At 47.3% G+C, this 24235-nt stretch overlaps 3 protein-coding genes across 14 annotated transcripts; all 3 read left to right on the top strand.

Moving 5' to 3' along the window:
• Positions 1–518: 518 nt before the first annotated feature.
• LOC307081314 (uncharacterized protein) lies at positions 519–3991 on the top strand. Of its 2 annotated transcripts, none has more exons than XM_079744437.1 (4): positions 519–870; positions 1148–1242; positions 1371–1437; positions 1883–3991. In XM_079744437.1, the coding sequence occupies exons 1-4, from the start codon at positions 564–566 to the stop codon at positions 2440–2442; spliced, it is 1029 nt and encodes a 342-aa protein (XP_079600563.1). In that variant the 5' UTR covers positions 519–563; the 3' UTR covers positions 2443–3991. The 2 variants fall into 2 exon arrangements, with proteins under 2 accessions (XP_079600563.1, XP_079600564.1); XM_079744438.1 differs by having other exon boundaries at positions 1374–1437.
• A 2537-nt stretch (positions 3992–6528) lies between these two features.
• LOC307081155 (uncharacterized protein) lies at positions 6529–13407 on the top strand. Of its 5 annotated transcripts, none has more exons than XM_079744215.1 (11): positions 6529–6905; positions 7091–7185; positions 7304–7367; positions 7773–8083; positions 8212–8278; positions 8837–8890; positions 9103–9452; positions 9581–9647; positions 10152–10205; positions 10419–10919; positions 11154–13407. In XM_079744215.1, the coding sequence occupies exons 1-11, from the start codon at positions 6599–6601 to the stop codon at positions 11300–11302; spliced, it is 2019 nt and encodes a 672-aa protein (XP_079600341.1). In that variant the 5' UTR covers positions 6529–6598; the 3' UTR covers positions 11303–13407. The 5 variants fall into 5 exon arrangements, with proteins under 5 accessions (XP_079600341.1, XP_079600343.1, XP_079600342.1 ...); XM_079744217.1 differs by having other exon boundaries at positions 9584–9647; XM_079744216.1 differs by having other exon boundaries at positions 8215–8278.
• A 391-nt stretch (positions 13408–13798) lies between these two features.
• On the top strand, positions 13799–24075 carry LOC307082059 (uncharacterized protein). Of its 7 annotated transcripts, none has more exons than XM_079745481.1 (19): positions 13799–14170; positions 14435–14529; positions 14648–14711; positions 15114–15424; positions 15556–15619; positions 16148–16201; positions 16431–16780; positions 16909–16975; positions 17535–17588; positions 17818–18149; positions 18278–18344; positions 18872–18925; positions 19155–19504; positions 19636–19699; positions 20261–20314; positions 20544–20875; positions 21004–21070; positions 21599–21652; positions 21866–24075. In XM_079745481.1, the coding sequence occupies exons 1-19, from the start codon at positions 13876–13878 to the stop codon at positions 22423–22425; spliced, it is 3288 nt and encodes a 1095-aa protein (XP_079601607.1). In that variant the 5' UTR covers positions 13799–13875; the 3' UTR covers positions 22426–24075. The 7 variants fall into 7 exon arrangements, with proteins under 7 accessions (XP_079601607.1, XP_079601609.1, XP_079601608.1 ...); XM_079745483.1 differs by having other exon boundaries at positions 21007–21070; XM_079745482.1 differs by having other exon boundaries at positions 18281–18344.
• Positions 24076–24235: the final 160 nt, after the last annotated feature.

Here is a 24235-nt window from a genome sequence, read left to right on the forward strand (position 1 = left end):
TTCTACTTTCTAAAATTATATAATCAACTAAAAACTGTCACTGGTTAAATATAGATATCAGTGGTGCTTAAGTCAGTTTACGGTCCTCCCTCTAGAATGCAGCATTATTCTGATGGGACAAAGTCTGAAGTTTCCTAAAATAGTTCACTCTTCAATCCTTGTTTGTCCAACGAAAGTTAAATGAAAGGATGATTAACTTATGTTAAATTCAAATGTAAAAGATATCAATGAATGGTACGAAAGAAAACTTTTTCAACGTGAAATTAAATTTTTGACGCTTTGTGTTAGGGATAATATCATGCCCATTATCCCGCTTACACGGATGCTTATAAATGTAATCATATTGTAATAGAGTAGAATGTCATGTCGCAGAATGTCATAATGGACCAATGTGATTGGAGTTTCGTCAAAGCCGCGTAGCATTGGCCACAATTTGCGCCACATTGTTTTTTTTCTCCAGTATTACGGTAATCTAGCGGAAGTGGGAATTGTTCGCTTTACGTTCAGGGATTACTCGACATCACAGTGTCCGTTTTTTCAGTTTCTCTTACATCGAGTAAAATATGTCAATAAACATGTCGCCGTGCGGCTCAACTTTGGAAGAACAGCTTTCGTCCATAATGGACGTACTTGCGAAAGCGGCCGTATCTGAAATTTGCCAACTGTTCTCGGAAGGCTCGACTACCCTGCGCTTACAAATAACTCAGAGCCTGAAAGAAAACGAAGCGCTGAGGACGAGGATGAAGGTGATGAGGAGTGAGCTGTTTTCTTTGCGGCTTCAAATGAGATCAAATTCATCGCGTGCGGCAAGTCGTTTCGCCCTGGCTCGAGCCAACACCTGCAAACCACGGACTAAATCACTGGGAAATGGTGAGTTGATCTCCGGCTGTAAAATAGGTGGAAAAACAGGACGGAGAAAGTGTTCAGGGGTCTTTAAGCACGCTCACCTATCTATTAATTACATGTAGTAATAGCAAATTGTAATGATAACAATGATCATGATTAAGAATGAGCAATAACAGAACATTAAGCCAGCTCACAACCCATGCCTAAACTAAATATACGATATGCCCTTCCTGCACTTTGGTGCAGGAATGGCTGCTCTTGGTCAAGAATGTAATGTATTCTTCATCCTCGTCCTCCTCAGGTCAAAAGCCCCCGATGGAACACAAGGTGGTTGGAGGTCCCCCTTATCTTAAACCATCCAAAAGTGAGGCTTCCTCTGTTACAACTCCAGCAGAGGTAGGCACAATAAACGCATAGAAGGCTCACACCTTTTATGATTCAATTTGTTGCTAATTGGGATGTACAACTTTTCCGTGCAAATGCAAGAATATGTCTTGTTTGTGTTTCCATCTTTATGTGGAAAGCAGCAGACCCTAGAGACCATTTTAATTAAGGATGAAGAGGATATTGTTGTCGGCATGCCCTCTGTAGGTGAGTAATACACATTGCAGCCATGCGAGCAAGCAAACGACCTGGGTCGACTGCACTCGATTCTTCCTGCGCTGAATAGTCTGGTCCTTCAAAAAGTTCAGAGAATCTGAGAGACAGAGAATTCACAAGGATCATGTGTTTCATCTGTAAAAAGCAACACCGGGCTCAATCTCATGTGTGATAGACTACTACAGGGAAGGACACGACATCCCTTGTTATTGTTAAAATATAATAATTGCACCCGTCTTACATGTAATGGTACGCTCAGCTCATCTTCAAGTCTGGGGAAGGGGGGGAGGAGACAACTCTCTCCAATACTGTGTATTTATGACTGCAGTACACATTCTTAACCCTCTGTGCCAAGTGTGTACAACATACATACTACATCCCTTTGTGCAAATAATGAATTAATACAATTACTTTCTCTCTGTTTTCCTCTCTGCAGAAGACTACGAATACTTTGGAGACCGCAGCACACAGCGCAGCGCCACCTCGGAGAGACTGCATGTGGACGCCCCTGGCTCCTCCCACATGTCCAGTCACAACGGGGAGCTGCGGATCCTGAGCGTCCACGAAAAAGGGGAGGGCCCACTGGCGGTGGACGGCCATGACACCCTCTTCACCGCGTCCGAACTAGAGGCCCTGAGCTCGCTGTCCGCGGACCACAGCGTGGCCAAGAGCCTGGACTGCGGCGAGCGGCTCGTCCACCGTGACGAGCGGACTGGGCATCAGGGCGGCCGCAAGGGCCGGCCCTGTGTCGTGTGTGGCAGGGTGTTTCCCAACAATGCCAAGATGACCATCCACATGCGTACCCACACCGGCGAGAAGCCGTACGGGTGCGACCAATGCATGAAGCGCTTCCAACAGAAAGGCAACCTGAAGATCCACATGAGGATTCACTCCGGGGAGAAGCCCTTCGTGTGTCTGCAGTGCAACGCCAGCTACAGCGACTCCAGCAATTTGCGTCGCCACATGATGAAGCACACGGGAAATGGGGTGCTTTGACCTGGGGCAACGGGATGCTTTGATTGACATCTCTATTGTGTCTGTGATGAAATTATTGCTCTATTTTTTATTCATTACAATTAAGGATGCCTTCCATTGTTTAGATATTTATAAAAAAAATTGATATTGCTCTTTTTATTGTTGTTGATAATCTATGTCTATATCATTACTCTTTAGGGCTGATTATGGTCCCACGTTCGCACAGCGCAAGGGGGTTACGGACCCTCCTTGTGTCCACCGCCAGGGCCTGGCGTGCACCTCCCAAAAATTGTAACCTTCCGTCGAGGCGACGCAGCAGCAAGGGCTGTGATTGGGCTGCTCACTAAAACCCGACGTGGGACCATAATCAGCCCTTTACCTTTGTTATCACAGATTGCCTGCCGAATTAACTTAGAATAGTGCAAAGTAACCCCACATTATACAAGATAGTTTCCTGATTACCCATGGACCCCATCTGACTGGTTCTTGGTCCCCTTTTGTGCCACCTCAATAAAAAAGCTTGGAATCCTCCGAGTGGTTGGAGTGGACTGGTGCCGTGCCGTTAGCCTGGCCTACAGATGGCGCACCGTCAATGGTCGGGAGAAAGCCAGGTGTTGCGACAAAATTCTGAGAGAAAGTACAGACCGCAAATGGAGGACACGATTTTTGGGCATTTCACTGTGTTTTGCATCAGGAAGTGTTGTGTTGCAAAACACTAACAATGAATGTTATGAGTGTGGTTGTGCAGACTGTAAATTTCATCAGAGTGCGAGGTCTGAATCACCATCAGTTTGACACTTTTCTCAGTGACAATGAGATTCAGGCTGGCCTACCATAGCATGCTGAAGTAGGCCTACGGTGGTTAAGCCGAGGTGCCGTACTCAAGCGTTTCTTTGACCTACGAGAGAGAATTGGACAGTTCATGGAGATCCTAGTGAAGGAACTTAAATGCCCGGAATGGGTGCAGGATCTTGCCTTTATGTTGGTTATTACACAGCACCTGAATAATCGCAACAAAATGTTGTAGGGCCGCAAAAAAGTTAGACGCAGTGGTGACACTCATTTCCCATGTCTAACAGCTGTGCGTGTGACCGGACGTAATGCTGACATGGATCAATACAAAGACAAGATAACAGGATTGCTGCGGTAGTTCAAGCGGAGGTTTCAGGTCTTCAGTGAACTTCAGAAGGAATTTGTCTTGTTTTGCTCGCCATTTTCAGTCAAGCCTTCTGATATGCCAGCTGACATCCAACTCGAGATAAGTGACTTGCAGTGTGATACCGACATGAAGGAGGTATTTGTGTCATGTTACGTATTTTAAGCACATGGGCTACCATACATCGCCACTAGGAAGTAGGATCGAACACATAAGCTGCCCACACATAGCCACTAGGAAGTAGGATCGAACACATAAGCCGTAATTACCATACATAGCCACTAGGAAGTAGGATCGAACACATAAGCTGCAATAACTATTCCAGCCACAGATGGCAGAACCTTTAGACAGGTGAGGAGGGCGGAGCCAATACGTCACATAGGCCACGCCTACTCGGTATTAAAGCAGGGCCTGGAGGCAACGAAATCAGAAACATCCGGCAGTCCATACTTGGGAGTTAGATACAGAGGCCTGCTGTTTGTCGCTCACACGCGTGTCCATACAATTCCCCTCCTTTTGCTTCATAGTTACCATACCGAAATACTTTAACAAATAAAGTGAATTAAAAGCGATCCGGATTGGACTACTTTCTTAAAGGACGCGGCAGTCGGTGGGGCTTGGACACGTTTTATCAATATCTCTTGCCAGGCTACCCCAAATCAACATTACATTTACATTTAGGGCATTTAGCAGACACTTTTATCCAAAGCGACTTACAATAAGAGAATTTGTTACAATAAGTACATTTGTCATAAGTAGTGAAACAATATATCGCTGTCGGTACAGTAAAGATGTTCATAGAACCAAGTGCAAGTATTACAATCGCTAGGCTAACCCATTCCCTGTGTAAAGCAATGATAGCAGCTACTGTAGATGCTACACAATTAAGTACCTTGAATAAGTGCAATGTACAAGTGCCAGGACGTACAACATTCAATGGTGGCTGTGCATTGGTTTCTATGCAGTCGAGGTGAACTCTGAACAGGTGAGTTTTGAGTCTTTTGCGGAAGCTGGTGAGCGACTCTGCGATCCTGACATCGGTAGGGAGCTCGTTCCACCACTGAGGTCCCAAAACAGAGAAAAGTTGTGACTTCGCTGATCGACCTTTGCTTGCTCTTAGCGATGGCGGTACCAGACGTCCAGCTGAGGTAGTTGAGCAGAGGGATCGAGCTGGGGTGTGTGGTTTTACTAATGCTTGGAGGTAGGCAGGGGCAGTTCCATCGACTGCCTTGTATGCCAGTACCATCATCTTGAATCTGATGCGAGCTATTACAGGGAGCCAGTGGAGGTCTCGGAAGAGGGGGGTTACATGTGAGAACTTTGGTAGGTTGAACACGAGGCGCGCTGCCGCATTCTGGATGCGCTGCAAGGGTTTAATCGCAGAGGCAGGGAGTCCAGCCAGGAGCGAGTTGCAGTAGTCGAGGCGGGAGATGACCAGTGATTGGACTAGTAGCTGAGCTGCTTCCCTTGTGAGGAAGGGCCGGATCTGGCGGATGTTGTAAAGTGCAAATCTGCAGGATCGGGCCACCGCAGTGATGTTTGCGGTGCAGCATAACTGATTGTCCAACACTACACCAAGGTTTTTGGCAGTTGGAGAAGGAGATACAGTGATGTCCTCAACAGTGACCAGTAAGTCCATGTGTGGGCAATCTTTCCCTGGTATTAGGAGGAGCTCAGTCTTGTTGAGGTTAAGCCTCAGGTGATGGGCAGTTGTCCAGGTGCTGACTTCTGCCAGACATTCAGATATGCGTGTTGCAATCAGGGCTTTGTCAGATGAGGGAAAAGAGAGAAATAGCTGAGTGTCGTCAGCATAGCAGTGATAGGAAAAGCCGTGGGATGTAATTACAGAGCCCAGAGATCTGGTGTAGAGGGAGAACAGATGAGGCCCCAGTACAGAGCCTTGAGGGACACCTGTATCAAGCGTGCAAGGTTTGGACAAGGAGCCATTCCATGTTACCTGATAAGTGCGATTCATCAGGTAGGATGTGAACCAGGAAAGGGCAGATTCAGCTATGCCAAGTTCGGCAAGTTCGGCGAGTTTGGCGACAAGTTCGGTGACATTCCTGGCTAAAAAGGTTTATTCCATGTTTGGGACTACCTGTCTTTGTGAACAGGTGTTCTCTGTAGTGAACCTAAATAGAACCAAGCACTGCTCAAGGTTAACAAACGCACACTTGAATGAAATTGTGAAATGCGCTGCTACTTAGGATTTTACACCTGATATGTGATGCACTCGTGAAGGCTAAAAGATGGCAAGTTTAAGGAGCCAGCAGCAGCCGATAGACTGCAGTGAGAGAAAAAAAAAAAGGTTAATCAGCAAGAAGGCCTGGGCCTAATGATGCTCTCTCAGAAATCGTTCTCAGCTTCAGTAGGCCTAGCCTACAAAGTAGTTTGATCTGATGTAGCCTAATCTTATTGCTCATGCAATGCTATAACTTTTAGCGTTTGATTATTTTATTTTTCATAAATGTGCACATTTACATTTTCAAGGCAGTGTGATAACTTTCTGCATAGCTCCCATTTGAGCTTAGTGTGGTGAGTTTAGTGTGGTGAGTTGGTTCAGGTGGTGAGATGTAAAAACGTATTCACTCAACTGTATACTAAATATAAAAATAAACCAGTTGTTAAAGAAAGTGAAATGCATTTTATTTCAATTCCATTGGCCTATTTGTGAATAAATGTGCTAATATATATCCCTTGTGATCCCTGATTATGTAGGCTAAAATGTAGGCTGAATGATATTGCATAGTACTGAAAAACAAAGCCAACGATTTGGAGTTGACATAGGTTATGGAGACAGGAGAAACGGACAGGGAGAAAGAGACTTCATTGCTAATTTCAAGTTGGCCACAACGTGTCACATATACACGCACACGCACGCACACGATGTTGTTTTCCAGTAGTTACGGTAATATACCGGAAGGGGCCATAGCATCAGACGGTCTCCGTTCTGGGGTTAATCAACATCACAGGGTTCGTTTCATTTCAGTCTGTTACTTCTCGCCGGTAGTCGAGTAAAACATGTTAATAAGCATGTCGCCGAGCGGCTCCACTTTGGAAAAACAGCTTTCGTCCATAATGGCCGTACTTGCGAAAGTGGCCGTGTCTGAAATTAGCCAACTGTTCTCAGAAGGCTCGACTACCCTTTGCTTACAAATAACTCAGAGCCTGAAAGAAAACGAAGCACTGAGGAAGAGGATGAAGGTGATGAGGAGTGAGCTGTTATCTTTGCGGCTTCAAACGAGATCAAATGCATCGCGTGCGGCAAGTCGTCTCGCCCTGGCTCGAGCCAACATCTGCAAACCAAGTTCTGAACCACTGGGAAATGGTGAGTTGAATTCCGGCTGTGATAGGTGGAAAACAGGACCGTACAAGTGTTCAGGGGGTACTATTAATGACTACATTTGTAGTAATAGGAAATAGTTATTATAATAATCATGATTCGTAATTAACAATTAATAATGATTTGTAACGTAGAGAATGTAATGTATTCTTCATCATCATCATTATCAGGCCAAAAGCCCCTGATGGACCACAAGGCGGTTGGAAATCCCCCTTATCTTAAACCATCAATAAGTGAGGCTTCCTCTATTATAACTCTAGCAGAGGTAGGCACAAAATTCACGTAGAAAGCACACACCTTTATGATTCAATGCATCTTAAATGGGGGGTTCTCTGCAAATGCAAGATTATGTATTGCGTGTGTTTTCCTTTTTGTGTGGAAAGCAGGTGACCCCAGACATCATTTCGATCAAGGATGAAGAGGATATCAGTGGATGCAGGCCAGCAGGTGAGTCATACACATTGCATCAACGATTCCAGGCTGCCTACTAAATTCTACCTGTGCTTAAAAGCCTGGTCTTCTTTTACAAACGCATCTTGACCAGTGTCCTGATAAAACACGTGTACATTTCTAAGATGGAGACAGCCAAGAGCCCAGAAGCTGGTGTATCATTCTTGAACAATGAATCAATTGAAAACGTATAAATGTTAGTTGATCTGCTTACAGAGAATGACACGTTGTCGCTTGTTATTTTCAAAATATAATAATTGTCTCACATGTGATGTTGTGCTCGGATCGTTTTGCGCTGGTGTTCGTTCAGTGTCCTCAACCTAGTCACCCTCTTGAGCTTCGAGTCTAGGGAGGAGGGGGAGTACACCCTTTTGTGAAAATATTTCTTTTCTCCCTCTGCAGAAGACTGCGATGCGTTTGGAGACCACAGCATGCAGCGCGGCGCCATCTCTGAGCCTCTGCGTGGGGAGTTGAGGATCCTGAGCGTCCACGGACAAGGGGAGGGCCCACTGGCGGTGGACGGCCATGCCACCCTCTTCACCGCGTCCAAACTGGAGGCCCTGAGCTCGCTGTCTGTGGACCACAGCGTGGCCAAGAGCCTGGACTGCGGCGAGCGGTTTGTCTGCCGCGAGGAAAGGACTGTGCAGCTTGAAAATCCCCCTTCTCATTCCCCATCCAAAAGGGAGGCGTCCTCTGTTACAACTCCAGCAGAGGTAGGCACAACATACACACAGAAAGCGCCCACCTTTTATGATTCAATTTGTCGTTAGTGGGTATTGAAAAATTTTCCGTGCAAATGCAAGAATATGTATTGTGTGTGTTTCCCTCTTAATGTGGAAAGCAGCAGACTCCAGACACCATCTTAATCAAGGATGAAGAAGATATCGTTGTAGGCATGCCCTCTGTAGGTGAGTAACACACATTGCAGTCATGTAAGCAAGCAAACAAACTGGATCAACTGATATTCTACCTGCGCTAAAAAGCCCGTCCTCCTTGAACAGCGCATCATGACCAGACCCCTGCTCAAACACTTTGGGAGTTGCATTTCAAAGATGAAAACAGCTAAGAGCCTAAAGGTTTTCAAGACGGATGCCACATGGGCTGGTTTATAATTTTCCAATAATAAATTAATTGCAAACGTTTAAATGTTAGCAGATCCACTTACATCTAGCCCTTTCACACATGCACTGTAAGCCTGACATCCTCCGGATTACACCAGGAGGGGCTGTATGTTAGAACGCAAATGTCAGAATCTGCCCCTCTGGAGTTTGCCCGGCCCGGCCCCTAGTGTGATGGAGAGCCGGATAATTAACAACGAGAGAGTGGGCGTGTTGTCGGTGTGTTGATGACTGCAGTAAACTTTCTAAACCCTCAGTGTCAAGTAGTACATACAAAGTACATACTGTAACCTTTTGTTCAAATAATGTATTAATAAAATTTCTGTCTCTCTGTTTTCCTCTCTGCAGAAGAATGCGATGCCTTTGGCGACCACAGCACACAGCGCAGCGCCACCTCGGAAGGTCTGCAAGTCTGAATGTCGCTTGTCTCACATGTCATGTTGTGCTCAGCTCATTTTGCGCTGGTGTTCGTTCAGTGTCCTCAACCCTTGTCATCCGCTTGGGCTTCGAGTCTAGGGAGGAGGGGCTGGAGGAAACATCCCTCTGAAACTGTGGCTCTTTTTAAACTCTCTGTGTCAATGTTACAAACACAACTTTCTGTTTTTTCTCTGCAGAACACTGCGATGCCTTTGGAGACCGCAGCACACAGCAAGGAGCCAACTCTGAGAGTCTGCAAGTGGGCGCCCCTGGCTCCTCCCACATGTCCAGTCACAACGGGGAGCTGCGGATCCTGAGCGTCCACGGAAAAGGGGAGGGGCCACTAGCGGTGGACGGCCATGCCACCCTCTTCACCGCGTCCAACCTGGAGGCCCTGAGCTCGCTGTCTGTGGACCACAGCGTGGCCAAGAGCCTGGACTGCGGCGAGCGGTTGGTCTGCCGCGAGGAACGGACTGTGCAGGTTGGAAATCCCCCTTCTCATTCCCCATCCAAAGGGGAGACGTCCTCTGTTACAACTCCAGCAGAGGTAGGCACAACATACACACAGAAAGCGCCCACCTTTTATGATTCAATTTGACGTTAGTGGGTATTGAAAACTTTGCCATGCAAATGCAAAAATATGTATTGTATGTGTTTCCCTCTTAATGTGGAAAGCAGCAGACCCCAGACACCATCTTAATGAAGGATGAAGAGGATATCGTTGCAGGCATGCCCTCTGTAGGTGAGTAACACACATTGCAGTCATGTAAGCAAGCAAACAAACTGGATCAACTGAGATTCTACCTGTGCTAAAAAGCCTGGTCCTCCTTGAATAACGCATCATGACCAGAGCCCTGCTAAAGCACCTTGGGAGTTGCATTTCAAAGATGGAAACAGCTAAGAGCCCAAAAGGTTTTCAAGACGGATGCCACATGGGCTGGTTTATAATTTTCAAATAATAAATGAATTGCAAACGTTTAAATGTTAGCAGATCCACTTACAGCTAGCCCTTTCACACATGCACTGTAAGCCTGACATCCTCCGGATTACAACAGAAGGGGCTGTATGTTAGAACGCAAATGTCAGAATCTGCCCCTCCGAGAGAGTGGGCGTGTTGACGGTGTGTTGATGACTGCAGTAAACTTTCTAGACCCTCAGTGTTAAGTGTGTACAAAGTACATAGAGTAACATTTTGTTCAAATAATGTATTAATACAATTTCTGTCTCTCTGTTTTCCTCTCTGCAGAAGAATGCGATGCCTTTGGCGACCACAGCACACAGCGCAGCGCCACCTCGGAAGGTCTGCAAGTCTGAATGTCGCTTGTCTCACATGTCATGTTGTGTTCAGCTCATTTTGTGCACGTGTTCGTTCAGCGTCCTCAACCCTTGTCATCCGCTTGGGCTTTGAGTCTAGGGAGGAGGCGGCTGGAGGAAACATCCCTCTCAAACTGTGCCTCTTTTTAAACCCTCTGTGTCAATGTTACAAACACAACTTTCTGTTTTTTCTCTGCAGAACACTGCTATGCCATTGGAGACCGCAGCACACAGCAAGGCGCCAACTCTGAGAGTCTGCGTGTGGGCGCCCCTGGCTCCTCCCACATGTCCAGTCACAACGGGGAGCTGCGGATCCTGAGCGTCCACGGAAAAGGGGAGGGCCCACTGGCGGTGGACGGCCATGACACCCTCTTCACTGCGTCCAAACTGGAGGCCCTGAGCTTGCTGTCCACGGACCACAGCGTGGCCAAGAGCCTGGACTGCGGCGAGCGGCTCGTCCACCGTGACGAGCGGACTGGGCATCAGAGCGGCCGCAAGGGCCGGCCCTGTGTCGTGTGTGGCAGGGTGTTTCCCAACAATTCCACGATGACCATCCACATGCGTACCCACACCGGCGAGAAGCCCTACAGGTGTGACCAATGCAAGAGGCGCTTCAGACAGAAAGGCACCCTGAAGATCCACATGAGGACTCACTCCGGGGAGAAGCCCGAAGTGTGTCTGAAGTGCAACGCCAGTTTCGGTAACCCGAGCAATTTGCGTCGCCACATTTTCATTCACACGCGCAATGGGGTGCTTTGACACGGGGCAATGTGACGCTTTGATTGACGCCTCCATCATGTATTCGATGAAATTACTGCTCTATCTTTTATTCATTACAATTAAGGATGCCTTCCATCGTTTAGATATTTATAAAAAAAATTGATATTCCTCTTTATTGTTGTTGATAATCTATGTCTGTGTCATTACCCTTTAGGGCTGATTATGGTCCCACGTTCGCACAGCGCAAGGGGGTTACGGACCCTCCTTGCGTCCACCGCCAGGGCCTGGCGTGCGGCTCCCAAAAATTGTAACCTTCCGTCGAGGCGACGCAGCAGCAAGGGCTGTGATTGGGCCGCTCACTAAAAACCGACGTGGGACCATAATCAGCCCTTTGCCTTTGTTATCACAGATTGCCTGCCAAATTAACTTAGAAATGTGCAAAGTAACCCCACATTATACAAGATAGTTTCCTGATTACCCATGGACCCCCCCTGACTGGTTCTTGGTCCCCTTTTGTGCCACCTCAATAAAAAAGCTTGGAATCGTCCGAATGGTCGGAGTGGACTGGTGCCGTGCCGTTAGCCTGGCCTACAGATGGCGCACCGTCAATGGTCGGGAGAAAGCCAGGTGTTGCGACAAAATTCTGAGAGAAAGTACAGACCGCAAATGGAGGACACGATTTTTGGGCATTTCACTGTGTTTTGCATCAGGAAGTGTTGTGTTGCAAAACACTAACAATGAATGTTATGAGTGTGGTTGTGCAGACTGTAAATTTCATCAGAGTCCGAGGTCTGAATCACCATCAGTTCGACACTTTTCTCAGTGACAATGAGATTCAGGCTGGCCTACCATACCATGCTGAAGTAGGCCTACGGTGGTTAAGCCGAGGTGCCGTACTCAAGCGTTTCTTTGACCTACGAGAGAGAATTGGACAGTTCATGGAGATCCCAGTGAAGGAACTCAAATGCCCGGAATGGGTGCAGGAGCTTGCCTTTATGTTGGATATTACACAGCACCTGAATAATCGCAACAAAATATTGTAGGGCCTCAAGAAAGTTAGATGCAGCGGTGACACCGCTCATTTCCCATGTCTGACAGCTGTGCGTGTGACCAGACGTAATGCTGACATGGATCAATACAAAGACAAGATAACAGGATTGCTGCGGTAGTTCAAGCGCAGGTTTTAGGTCTTCAGTGAACTTGCGAGGAATTTGCCTTGTTTTGCTCGCCATTTACAGTCGAGCCATCTGATATGCCAGCTGACATCCAACTTGAGATAAGTGACTTGCAGTGTGATACCGACATGAGGGAGGTATTTGTGTCGTGTTACGTATTTTAAGCACATGGGCTACCATACATCGCCACTAGGAAGTAGGATCGAACACATAAGCTGCCCACACATAGCCACTAGGAAGTAGGATCGAACACATAAGCCGTAATTACCATACATAGTCACTAGGAAGTAGGATCGAACACATAAGTTGTAATTACTATACATAGCCACAAGGGGGGCAGGACCCGACATATAAGCTGCAATAACTATTCCAGCCACAGATGGCAGCACCTTTAGACAGGTGAGGAGGGCGTAGCCAATACGTCACATAGGCCACGCCTACTCGGTATTAAAGCAGGGCCTGGAGGCAACGATATCAGAAACATCCGGCAGTCCATACTTGGGAGTTAGATACAGAGGCCTGCAATTTGTCGCTCACACGCGTGTCCATACAATTCCCCTCCTTTTGCTTCATAGTTACCATACCGAAATACTTTAACAAATAAAGTGAATTAAAAGCGATCCGGATTGGACGACTTTATTAAAGGACGCGGCAGTCGGTGGGGCTTGGACACGTTTTATCAATATCTCTTGCCAGTGTACCCCAAATCAACATTCCTGGCTGCAAAGGTTTTATCCATGTTTGGGACTACCTGTCTTTGTGAACAGGTGTTCTCTGTAGTGAACCTAAATAGAACCAAGCACCGCTCAAGGTTAACAAACGCACACTTGAATGAAACTGTGAAATGTGCTGCTACTCAGGATTTTACACCTGATAAGTGATGCAGTCGTGAAGGCTAAAAGATGCCAAGTTTAAGGAGCCAGCAGCAGCCGATAGACTGCAGTGAGAGAAAAAAAAAGGTTAATCAGCAAGAAGGCCTGGGCCTAATGATGCTCTCTCAGAAATGTTTGGACTCTGATGAATGCAGATCTTTGAAAATAAGATTACTCTGGTTTCATATTAAAAGACAATGAATATTGCGCAGTATATCATTCTCAGCTTCAGTAGGCCTAGCCTACAAAGTAGTTTGATCTGATGTAGCCTAATCTTACTGTACATGCAATGCTATAACTTTTAGCGTTTGTTTATTTTATTTTTCATAAATGTGCACATTTACATTTTCAAGGCAGTGTGATAACTTTCTGCATAGCTCCCACTTGAGCTTAGTGTGGTTAGTTTAGTGTGGTGAGTTGGTTCAGGTGGTGAGATGTAAAAACGTATTCACTCAACTGTATACAAATGAACCAGTTGTTAAAGAAAGTGAAATGTATTTTATTTCAATTCCATTGGCCTATTTGTGAATAAATGTGCTAATATACATCCCTTGTGATCCCTGACTATGTAGGCTAAAATGTAGGCTGAATGATATTGCATAGTACTGAAAAACAAAGCCAACGATTTGGAGTTGACATAGGTTATGGAGACAGGAGCAACGGACAGGGAGAAAGAGACTTCATTGTTAATTTCAAGTTGGCCACAACGTGTCACATATACACACGCGCACGCACGCACACGATGTTGTTTTCTAGTAGTTACGGTAATATACCGGAAGGGGCCATAGCATCAGACGCTCTCCGTTCTGGGGTTAATCAACATCACAGGGTTCGTTTCATATCAGTCTGTTACTTCTCGCCGGCAGTCGAGTAAAACATATTAATAAGCATGTCGCCGAGCGGCTCCACTTTGGAAGAACAGCTTTCGTCCATAATGGCCGGACTTGCGAAAGTGGCCGTGTCTGAAATTAGCCAACTGTTCTCAGAAGGCTCGACTACCCTTTGCTTACAAATAACTCAGAGCCTGAAAGAAAACGAAGCGCTGAGGACGAGGATGAAGGTGATGAGGAGTGAGCTGTTTTCTTTGCGGCTTCAAACGAGATCAAATGCATCGCGTGCTGCAAGTCGTCTCGCCCTGGCTCGAGCCAACATCTGCAAACCAAGGTCTGAACCACTGGGAAATGGTGAGTTGGATCCCGGCTGTGATAGGTGGAAAACAGGACGGGACCAGTGTTCAGGGGGTACTATTAATGACTACATTTGTAGTAATAAGAAATAGTTATTATAATAATCATGATTCGTAATTAACAATTAATAATGATTTGTAACGGAGAATCAGGGTTACCTCACAACACATGCCTCATACAATTTGAGGATTTGCCCATTTCCTGCACTTTGATTGCTCTTGGTCAAGAATGTAATGTATTCTTCATCATCATCATTATCAGGCCAAAAGCCCCTGATGGACCACAAGGCGGTTGGAAATCCCCCTTATCTTAAACCATCAATAAGTGAGGCTTCCTCTATTACAACTCCAGCAGAGGTAGGCACAACATTCACGTAGAAAGCACACACCTTTATGATTCAATGCGTCTTAAATGGGGGGTTCTCTGCAAATGCAAGATTATGTATTGTTTGTGTTTTCCTTTTTGTGTGGGAAGCAGGTGACCCCAGACATCATTTTGATCAAGGATGAAGAGGATATCAGTGGATGCAGGCCAGCAGGTGAGTCATACACATTGCATCAACGATTCCAGGCTGCCTACTAAATTCTACCTGTGCTTAAAAGCCTGGTCTTTTACAAACGCATCTTGACCAGAGTCCTGATAAAACACGTGTACATTTCTAAGATGGAGACAGCCAAGAGCCCAGAAGCTGGTGTATCATTCTCGAACAATGAATCAATTGAAAACGTATAAATGTTAGTTGATCTGCTTACAGAGAATGACACGTTGTCGCTTGTTATTTTCAAAATATAATAATTGTCTCACATGTGATGTTGTGCTCGGATCGTTTTGCGCTGGTGTTCGTTCAGTGTCCTCAACCTGGTCACCCTCTTGAGCTTCGAGTCTAGGGAGGAGGGGGAGTACACCCTTTTGTGAAAATATTTATTTTCTCCCTCTGCAGAAGACTGCGATGCATTTGGAGACCACAGCATGCAGCGCGGCGCCATCTCTGAGCCTCTGCGTGGGGAGTTGAGGATCCTGAGCGTCCACGGACAAGGGGAGGGCCCACTAGCGGTGGACGGCCATAACACCCTCTTCACTGCATCCGAACTGGAGGCCCTGAGCTCGCTGTCTGTGGACCACAGCGTGGCCAAGAGCCTGGACTGCGGCGAGCGGTTGGTCTGCCGCGAGGAAAGGACCGTGCAGGTTGGAAATCCCCCTTCTCATTCCCCATCCAAAAGGGAGGCGTCCTCTGTTACAACTCCAGCAGAGGTAGGCACAACATACACACAGAAAGCGCCCACCTTTTATGATTCAATTTGTCGTTAGTGGGTATTGAAAACTTTTCCTTGCAAATGCAAAAATATGTATTGTGTGTGTTTCCCTCTTAATGTGGAAAGCAGCAGACCCCAGACACCATCTTAATCAAGGATGAAGAGGATATCGTTGTAGGCATGCCCTCTGTAGGTGAGTAATACACATTGCAGTCATGTAAGCAAGCAAACAAACTGGATCAACTGAGATTCTACCTGCGCTAAAAAGCCTGGTCCTCCTTGAAAAACGCATCATGACCAGAGCCAGAGATGGAAACAGCTAAGAGCCCAAAAAGTTTTTCAAGACGGATGCCACATGGGCTGGTTTATAATTTTCAAATAATAAATGAATTGCAAACGTTTAAATGTTAGTAGATCCACTTACCGCTAGCCCTTTCACACATGCACTGTAAGCCTGACATCCTCCGGATTACACCAGGAGGGGCTGTATGTGGGAACGCAAATGTCAGAATCTGCCCTTCCGGAGTTTACCCGGCCCGGCCACTAGTGTGATGGAGTGCCGGATAATTAACAACGAGAGAGTGGGCGTGTTGTCGGTGTGTTGATGACTGCAGTAAACTTTCTAAACCCTCAGTGTCAAGTGTAAACAAAGTACATAGTGTACCTTTTGCTCAAATAATGTATTAATACAGTTTCTGTCTCTCTGTTTCCCTCTCTGCAGAAGAATGCGATGCCTTTGGCGACCACAGCACACAGCGCAGCGCCACCTCGGAAGGTCTGTAAGTCTGAATGTCCAGTCTAGAATAAATGCGCTTGTCTCACATGTCATGTTGTGCTCAGCTCATTTTGCGCTGGTGTTTGTTCAGTGTCTTCAACCCTTGTCACCCGCTTGGGCTTCGAGTCTAGGGAGGAGGGGCTGGAGGAAACATCCCTCTCAAACTGTGGCTCTTTTTAAACTCTCTGTGTCAATGTCACAAACACAACTTTCTGTTTTTTGTCTGCAGAACACGGCGATGCCTTTGGAGACCGCAGCACACAGCAAGGAGCCAACTCTGAGAGTCTGCAAGTGGGCGCCCCTGGCTCCTCCCACATGTCCAGTCACAACGGGGAGCTGCGGATCCTGAGCGTCCACGGAAAAGGGGAGGGGCCACTAGCGGTGGACGGCCATGACACCCTCTTCACCGCGTCCAAACTGGAGGCCCTGAGCTCGCTGTCTGTGGACCACAGCGTGGCCAAGAGCCTGGACTGCGGCGAGCGGTTGGTCTGCCGCGAGGAAAGGACCGTGCAGGTTGGAAATCCCCATTCTCATTCCCCATCCAAAAGGGAGACGTCCTCTGTTACAACTCCAGCAGAGGTAGGCACAACATACACACAGAAAGCGCCCACCTTTTTTGATTCAATTTGTCGTTAGTGGGTATTGAAAACTTTTCTGTGCAAATGCAAAAATATGTATTGTATGTGTTTCCCTCTTAATGTGGAAAGCAGCAGACCCCAGACACCATCTTAATGAAGGATGAAGAGGATATCGTTGTAGGCATGCCCTCTGTAGGTGAGTAACACACATTGCAGTCATGTAAGCAAGCAAGCAAACAAACTGGATCAACTGAGATTCTACCTGTGCTAAAAAGCCTGGTCCTCCTTGAATAACGCATCATGACCAGAGCCCTGCTAAAGCACCTTGGGAGTTGCATTTCAAAGATGGAAACAGCAAAGAGCCCAAAAGGTTTTCAAGACGGATGCCACATGGGCTGGTTTATAATTTTTAAATAATAAATGAATTGCAAACGTTTAAATGTTAGCAGATCCACTTACAGCTAGCCTTTTCACACATGCACTGTAAGCCTGACATCCTCCGGATTACACCAGGAGGGGCTGTATGTTAGAACGCAAATGTCAGAATCTGCCCCTCTGGAGTTTACCCGGCCCGGCCACTAGTGTGATGGAGAGCCGGATGATTGACAACGAGAGAGTGGGCGTGTTGACGGTGTGTTGATGACTGCAGTAAACTTTCTAAACCCTCAGTGTTAAGTGTGTACAAAGTACATAGTGTAACCTTTTGCTCAAATAATGTATTAATACAATTTCTGTCTCTCTGTTTTCCTCTGCAGAAGAATGCGCTGCCTTTGGCGACCACAGCACACAGCGCAGCGCCATCTCAGAAGGTCTGCAAGTCTGAATGTCCAGTCTAGAATAATTGCGCTTGTCTCACATGTCATGTTGTGCTCAGCTCATTTTGTGCACGTGTTCGTTCAGTGTCCTCAACCCTTGTCATCCGCTTGAGCTTCGAGTCTAGGGAGGAGGGGGCTGGAGGAAACATCCCTCTCAAACTGTGCCTCTTTTAAACCCTCTGTGTCAATGTTACAAACACAACTTTCTGTTTTTTCTCTGCAGAACACTGCTATGCCATCCGAGACCGCAGCACACAGCAAGGAGCCAACTCTGAGAGTCTGCGTGTGGGCGCCCCTGGCTCCTCCCACATGTCCAGTCACAACGGGGAGTTGCGGATCCTGAGCGTCCACGGAAAAGGGGAGGGCCCACTGGTGGTGGACGGCCATGACACCCTCTTCACCGCGTCCAAACTGGAGGCCCTGAGCTCGCTGTCTGTGGACCACAGCGTGGCCAAGAGCCTGGACTGCGGCGAGGAATGGACCGTGCAGGTTGAAAATCCCCCTTCTCATTCCCCATCCAATAGGGAGGCGTCCTGTGTTGCAACTCCAGCAGAGGTAGGCACAACATACACACAGAAAGCACCCACTTTTTATGATTCAATTTGTCGTTAGTGGGTATTGAAAACTTTTCTGTGCAAATGCAAAAATATGTATTGTATGTGTTTCCCTCTTAATGTGGAAAGCAGCAGACCCCAGACACCATCTTAATGAAGGATGAAGAGGATATCGTTGTAGGCATGCCCTCTGTAGGTGAGTAACACACATTGCAGTCATGTAAGCAAGCAAACAAACTGGATCAACTGAGATTCTACCTGCGCTAAAAAGCCTGGTCCTCCTTGAAAAACGCATCATGACCAGAGCCAGAGATGGAAACAGCTAAGAGCCCAAAAGGTTTTCAAGACGGATGCAACATGGGCTGGTTTATAATTTTTAAATAATAAATGAATTGCAAACGTTTAAATGTTAGCAGATCCACTTACAGCTAGCCCTTTCACACATGCACTGTAAGCCTGACATCCTCCGGATTACACCAGGAGGGGCTGTATGTGGGAACGCAAATGTCAGAATCTGCCCTTCCGGAGTTTACCCGGCCCGGCCACTAGTGTGATGGAGAGCCGGATAATTAACAACGAGAGAGTGGGCGTGTTGTCGGTGTGTTGATGACTGCAGTAAACTTTCTAAACCCTCAGTGTCAAGTGTATACAAAGTACATAGTGTACCTTTTGCTCAAATAATGTATTAATACAGTTTCTGTCTCTCTGTTTCCCTCTCTGCAGAAGAATGCGATGCCTTTGGCGACCACAGCACACAGCGCAGCGCCACCTCGGAAGGTCTGTAAGTCTGAATGTCCAGTCTAGAATAAATGCGCTTGTCTCACATGTCATGTTGTGCTCAGCTCATTTTGCGCTGGTGTTTGTTCAGTGTCTTCAACCCTTGTCACCCGCTTGGGCTTCGAGTCTAGGGAGGAGGGGCTGGAGGAAACATCCCTCTCAAACTGTGGCTCTTTTTAAACTCTCTGTGTCAATGTCACAAACACAACTTTCTGTTTTTTCTCTGCAGAACACGGCGATGCCTTTGGAGACCGCAGCACACAGCAAGGAGCCAACTCTGAGAGTCTGCAAGTGGGCGCCCCTGGCTCCTCCCACATGTCCAGTCACAACGGGGAGCTGCGGATCCTGAGCGTCCACGGAAAAGGGGAGGGGCCACTAGCGGTGGACGGCCATGACACCCTCTTCACCGCGTCCAAACTGGAGGCCCTGAGCTCGCTGTCTGTGGACCACAGCGTGGCCAAGAGCCTGGACTGCGGCGAGCGGTTGGTCTGCCGCGAGGAAAGGACCGTGCAGGTTGGAAATCCCCCTTCTCATTCCCCATCCAAAGGGGAGACGTCCTCTGTTACAACTCCAGCAGAGGTAGGCACAACATACACACAGAAAGCGCCCACCTTTTATGATTCAATTTGTCGTTAGTGGGTATTGAAAACTTTTCTGTGCAAATGCAAAAATATGTATTGTATGTGTTTCCCTCTTAATGTGGAAAGCAGCAGACCCCAGACACCATCTTAATGAAGGATGAAGAGGATATCGTTGTAGGCATGCCCTCTGTAGGTGAGTAACACACATTGCAGTCATGTAAGCAAGCAAGCAAACAAACTGGATCAACTGAGATTCTACCTGTGCTAAAAAGCCTGGTCCTCCTTGAATAACGCATCATGACCAGAGCCCTGCTAAAGCACCTTGGGAGTTGCATTTCAAAGATGGAAACAGCAAAGAGCCCAAAAGGTTTTCAAGACGGATGCCACATGGGCTGGTTTATAATTTTTAAATAATAAATGAATTGCAAACGTTTAAATGTTAGCAGATCCACTTACAGCTAGCCTTTTCACACATGCACTGTAAGCCTGACATCCTCCGGATTACACCAGGAGGGGCTGTATGTTAGAACGCAAATGTCAGAATCTGCCCCTCTGGAGTTTACCCGGCCCGGCCACTAGTGTGATGGAGAGCCGGATGATTGACAACGAGAGAGTGGGCGTGTTGACGGTGTGTTGATGACTGCAGTAAACTTTCTAAACCCTCAGTGTTAATTGTGTACAAAGTACATAGTGTAACCTTTTGCTCAAATAATGTATTAATACAATTTCTGTCTCTCTGTTTTCCTCTCTGCAGAAGAATGCGCTGCCTTTGGCGACCACAGCACACAGCGCAGCGCCATCTCGGAAGGTCTGCAAGTCTGAATGTCCAGTCTAGAATAATTGCGCTTGTCTCACATGTCATGTTGTGCTCAGCTCATTTTGTGCACATGTTCGTTCAGTGTCCTCAACCCTTGTCATCCGCTTGAGCTTCGAGTCTAGGGAGGAGGGGGCTGGAGGAAACATCCCTCTCAAACTGTGCCTCTTTTAAACCCTCTGTGTCAATGTTACAAACACAACTTTCTGTTTTTTGTCTGCAGAACACGGCGATGCCTTTGGAGACCGCAGCACACAGCAAGGAGCCAACTCTGAGAGTCTGCGTGTGGGCGCCCCTGGCTCCTCCCACATGTCCAGTCACAACGGGGAGCTGCGGATCCTGAGCGTCCACGGAAAAGGGGAGGGCCCACTGGTGGTGGACGGCCATGACACCCTCTTCACCGCGTCCAAACTGGAGGCCCTGAGCTCGCTGTCTGTGGACCACAGCGTGGCCAAGAGCCTGGACTGCGGCGAGGAATGGACCGTGCAGGTTGAAAATCCCCCTTCTCATTCCCCATCCAATAGGGAGGCGTCCTGTGTTGCAACTCCAGCAGAGGTAGGCACAACATACACACAGAAAGCACCCACTTTTTATGATTCAATTTGTCGTTAGTGGGTATTGAAAACTTTTCTGTGCAAATGCAAAAATATGTATTGTATGTGTTTCCCTCTTAATGTGGAAAGCAGCAGAGCCCAGACACCATCTTAATGAAGGATGAAGAGGATATCGTTGTAGGCATGCCCTCTGTAGGTGAGTAACACACATTGCAGTCATGTAAGCAAGCAAACAAACTGGATCAACTGAGATTCTACCTGCGCTAAAAAGCCTGGTCCTCCTTGAAAAACGCATCATGACCAGAGCCAGAGATGGAAACAGCTAAGAGCCCAAAAGGTTTTCAAGACGGATGCAACATGGGCTGGTTTATAATTTTTAAATAATAAATGAATTGCAAACGTTTAAATGTTAGCAGATCCACTTACAGCTAGCCCTTTCACACATGCACTGTATGCCTGACATCCTCCGGATTACACCAGGAGGGGCTGTATGTTAGAACGCAAATGTCAGAATCTGCCCCTCTGGAGTTTACCCGGCCCGGCCACTAGTGTGATGGAGAGCCGGATAATTAACAACGAGAGAGTGGGCGTGTTGACGGTGTGTTGATGACTGCAGTAAACTTTCTAAACCCTCAGTGTCAAGTGTGTACAAAGTACATACTGTAACCTTTTGTTCAAATAATGTATTAATACAATTTCTGTCTCTCTGTTTCCCTCTCTGCAGAAGAATGCGATGCCTTTGGCGACCACAGCACACAGCGCAGCGCCATCTCAGAAGGTCTGCAAGTCTGAATGTCGCTTGTCTCACATGTCATGTTGTGCTTAGCTCATTTTGTGCACGTGTTCATTCAGCGTCCTCAACCCTTGTCATCCGCTTGGGCTTTGAGTCTAGGGAGGAGGGGGCTGGAGGAAAGATCCCTCTCAAACTGTGCCTCTTTTTAAACCCTCTGTGTCAATGTTACAAACACAACTTTATGTTTTTTCTCTGCAGAACACTGCTATGCCATTGGAGACCGTAGCACACAGCAAGGCGCCAACTCTGAGAGTCTGCGTGTGGGCGCCCCTGGCTCCTCCCACATGTCCAGTCACAACGGGGAAATGCGGATCCTGAGCGTCCACGGACAAGGGGAGGGCCCACTGGCGGTGGACGGCCATGACACCCTCTTCACCGCGTCCAAACTGGAGGCCCTAAGCTCGCTGTCTGTGGACCACAGCGTGGCCAAGAGCCTGGACTGCGGCGAGCGGCTCGTCCACCGTGACGAGCAGACTCGGCATCGGGGCGGCCGCAAGAGCCGGCCCTGTGTCGTGTGTGGCAGGGTGTTTCCCAACAATACCACGATGACCATCCACATGCGTACCCACACCGGCGAGAAGCCCTACAGGTGTGACCAATGCAAGAGGCTTTTCAGACAGAAAGGCACCCTGAAGATCCACATGAGGACTCACTCCGGGGAGAAGCCCGAAGTGTGTCTGAAGTGCAACGCCAGTTTCGGTGACCCGAGCAATTTGCGTCGCCACATTTTCATTCACACGCGCAATGGGGTGCTTTGACACGGGGCAATGTGACGCTTTGATTGACGCCTCCGTCATGTATTCGATGAAATCACTTTCAATTTAGGATGCTTTCCATCGTTTAGATATTTATAAAAACAATTGATATTCCTCTTTTTATTGTTGTTGATAATCTATGTCTATGTCATTACCCTTTAGGGCTGATTATGGTCCCACGTTCGCACAGCGCAAGGGGGTTACGGACCCTCCTTGCGTCCACCGCCAGGGCCTGGCGTGCGCCTCCCAAAAATTGTAACCTTCCGTCGAGGCGACGCAGCAGCAAGGGCTGTGATTGGGCTGCTCACTAAAACCCGACGTGGGACCATAATCAGCCCTTTACCTTTGTTATCACAGATTGCCTGCCGAATTAACTTAGAATAGTGCAAAGTAACCCCACATTATACAAGATAGTTTCCTGATTACCCATGGACCCCATCTGACTGGTTCTTGGTCCCCTTTTGTGCCACCTCAATAAAAAAGCTTGGAATCCTCCGAGTGGTTGGAGTGGACTGGTGCCGTGCCGTTAGCCTGGCCTACAGATGGCGCACCGTCAATGGTCGGGAGAAAGCCAGGTGTTGCGACAAAATTCTGAGAGAAAGTACAGACCGCAAATGGAGGACACGATTTTTGGGCATTTCACTGTGTTTTGCATCAGGAAGTGTTGTGTTGCAAAACACTAACAATGAATGTTATGAGTGTGGTTGTGCAGACTGTAAATTTCATCAGAGTGCGAGGTCTGAATCACCATCAGTTTGACACTTTTCTCAGTGACAATGAGATTCAGGCTGGCCTACCATAGCATGCTGAAGTAGGCCTACGGTGGTTAAGCCGAGGTGCCGTACTCAAGCGTTTCTTTGACCTACGAGAGAGAATTGGACAGTTCATGGAGATCCTAGTGAAGGAACTTAAATGCCCGGAATGGGTGCAGGATCTTGCCTTTATGTTGGTTATTACACAGCACCTGAATAATCGCAACAAAATGTTGTAGGGCCGCAAAAAAGTTAGACGCAGTGGTGACACTCATTTCCCATGTCTAACAGCTGTGCGTGTGACCGGACGTAATGCTGACATGGATCAATACAAAGACAAGATAACAGGATTGCTGCGGTAGTTCAAGCGGAGGTTTCAGGTCTTCAGTGAACTTCAGAAGGAATTTGTCTTGTTTTGCTCGCCATTTTCAGTCAAGCCTTCTGATATGCCAGCTGACATCCAACTCGAGATAAGTGACTTGCAGTGTGATACCGACATGAAGGAGGTATTTGTGTCGTGTTACGTATTTTAAGCACATGGGCTACCATACATCGCCACTAGGAAGTAGGATCGAACACATAAGCTGCCCACACATAGCCACTAGGAAGTAGGATCGAACACATAAGCCGTAATTACCATACATAGCCACTAGGAAGTAGGATCGAACACATAAGCTGCAATAACTATTCCAGCCACAGATGGCAGCACCTTTAGACAGGTGAGGAGGGCGGAGCCAATACGTCACATAGGCCACGCCTACTCGGTATTAAAGCAGGGCCTGGAGGCAACGAAATCAGAAACATCCGGCAGTCCATACTTGGGAGTTAGATACAGAGGCCTGCTGTTTGTCGCTCACACGCGTGTCCATACAATTCCCCTCCTTTTGCTTCATAGTTACCATACCGAAATACTTTAACAAATAAAGTGAATTAAAAGCGATCCGGATTGGACTACTTTCTTAAAGGACGCGGCAGTCGGTGGGGCTTGGACACGTTTTATCAATATCTCGCCAGGGTACCCCAAATCAACATTACATTTACATTTAGGGCATTTAGCAGAC

This window comes from Pollachius pollachius (genome assembly GCF_949987615.1).
Source record: "Pollachius pollachius genome assembly, chromosome: 10".
In the NCBI taxonomy this organism is placed as follows: Eukaryota; Metazoa; Chordata; class Actinopteri; order Gadiformes; family Gadidae; genus Pollachius; species Pollachius pollachius.

What these genes read in the sequence shown, in the direction of transcription:
- LOC307081314 (XM_079744437.1), top strand. Translation starts at nt 564, where the DNA reads ATGTCAATAAACATGTCGCCGTGCGGCTCAACTTTGGAAGAACAGCTT. An exon ending in GACTAAATCACTGGGAAATG is followed by an intron (nt 871 to 1,147) that starts GTGAGTTGATCT and finishes CGTCCTCCTCAG; the next exon opens with GTCAAAAGCCCCCGATGGAA. An exon ending in TGTCGGCATGCCCTCTGTAG is followed by an intron (nt 1,438 to 1,882) that starts GTGAGTAATACA and finishes TCCTCTCTGCAG; the next exon opens with AAGACTACGAATACTTTGGA.
- LOC307081155 (XM_079744215.1), top strand. Translation starts at nt 6,599, where the DNA reads ATGTTAATAAGCATGTCGCCGAGCGGCTCCACTTTGGAAAAACAGCTT. An exon ending in CAGTGGATGCAGGCCAGCAG is followed by an intron (nt 7,368 to 7,772) that starts GTGAGTCATACA and finishes CTCCCTCTGCAG; the next exon opens with AAGACTGCGATGCGTTTGGA. An exon ending in CTGTTACAACTCCAGCAGAG is followed by an intron (nt 8,084 to 8,211) that starts GTAGGCACAACA and finishes TAATGTGGAAAG; the next exon opens with CAGCAGACTCCAGACACCAT.
- LOC307082059 (XM_079745481.1), top strand. Translation starts at nt 13,876, where the DNA reads ATGTCGCCGAGCGGCTCCACTTTGGAAGAACAGCTTTCGTCCATAATG. An exon ending in CTGTTACAACTCCAGCAGAG is followed by an intron (nt 16,781 to 16,908) that starts GTAGGCACAACA and finishes TAATGTGGAAAG; the next exon opens with CAGCAGACCCCAGACACCAT. An exon ending in TGTAGGCATGCCCTCTGTAG is followed by an intron (nt 16,976 to 17,534) that starts GTGAGTAACACA and finishes TTTCCTCTGCAG; the next exon opens with AAGAATGCGCTGCCTTTGGC.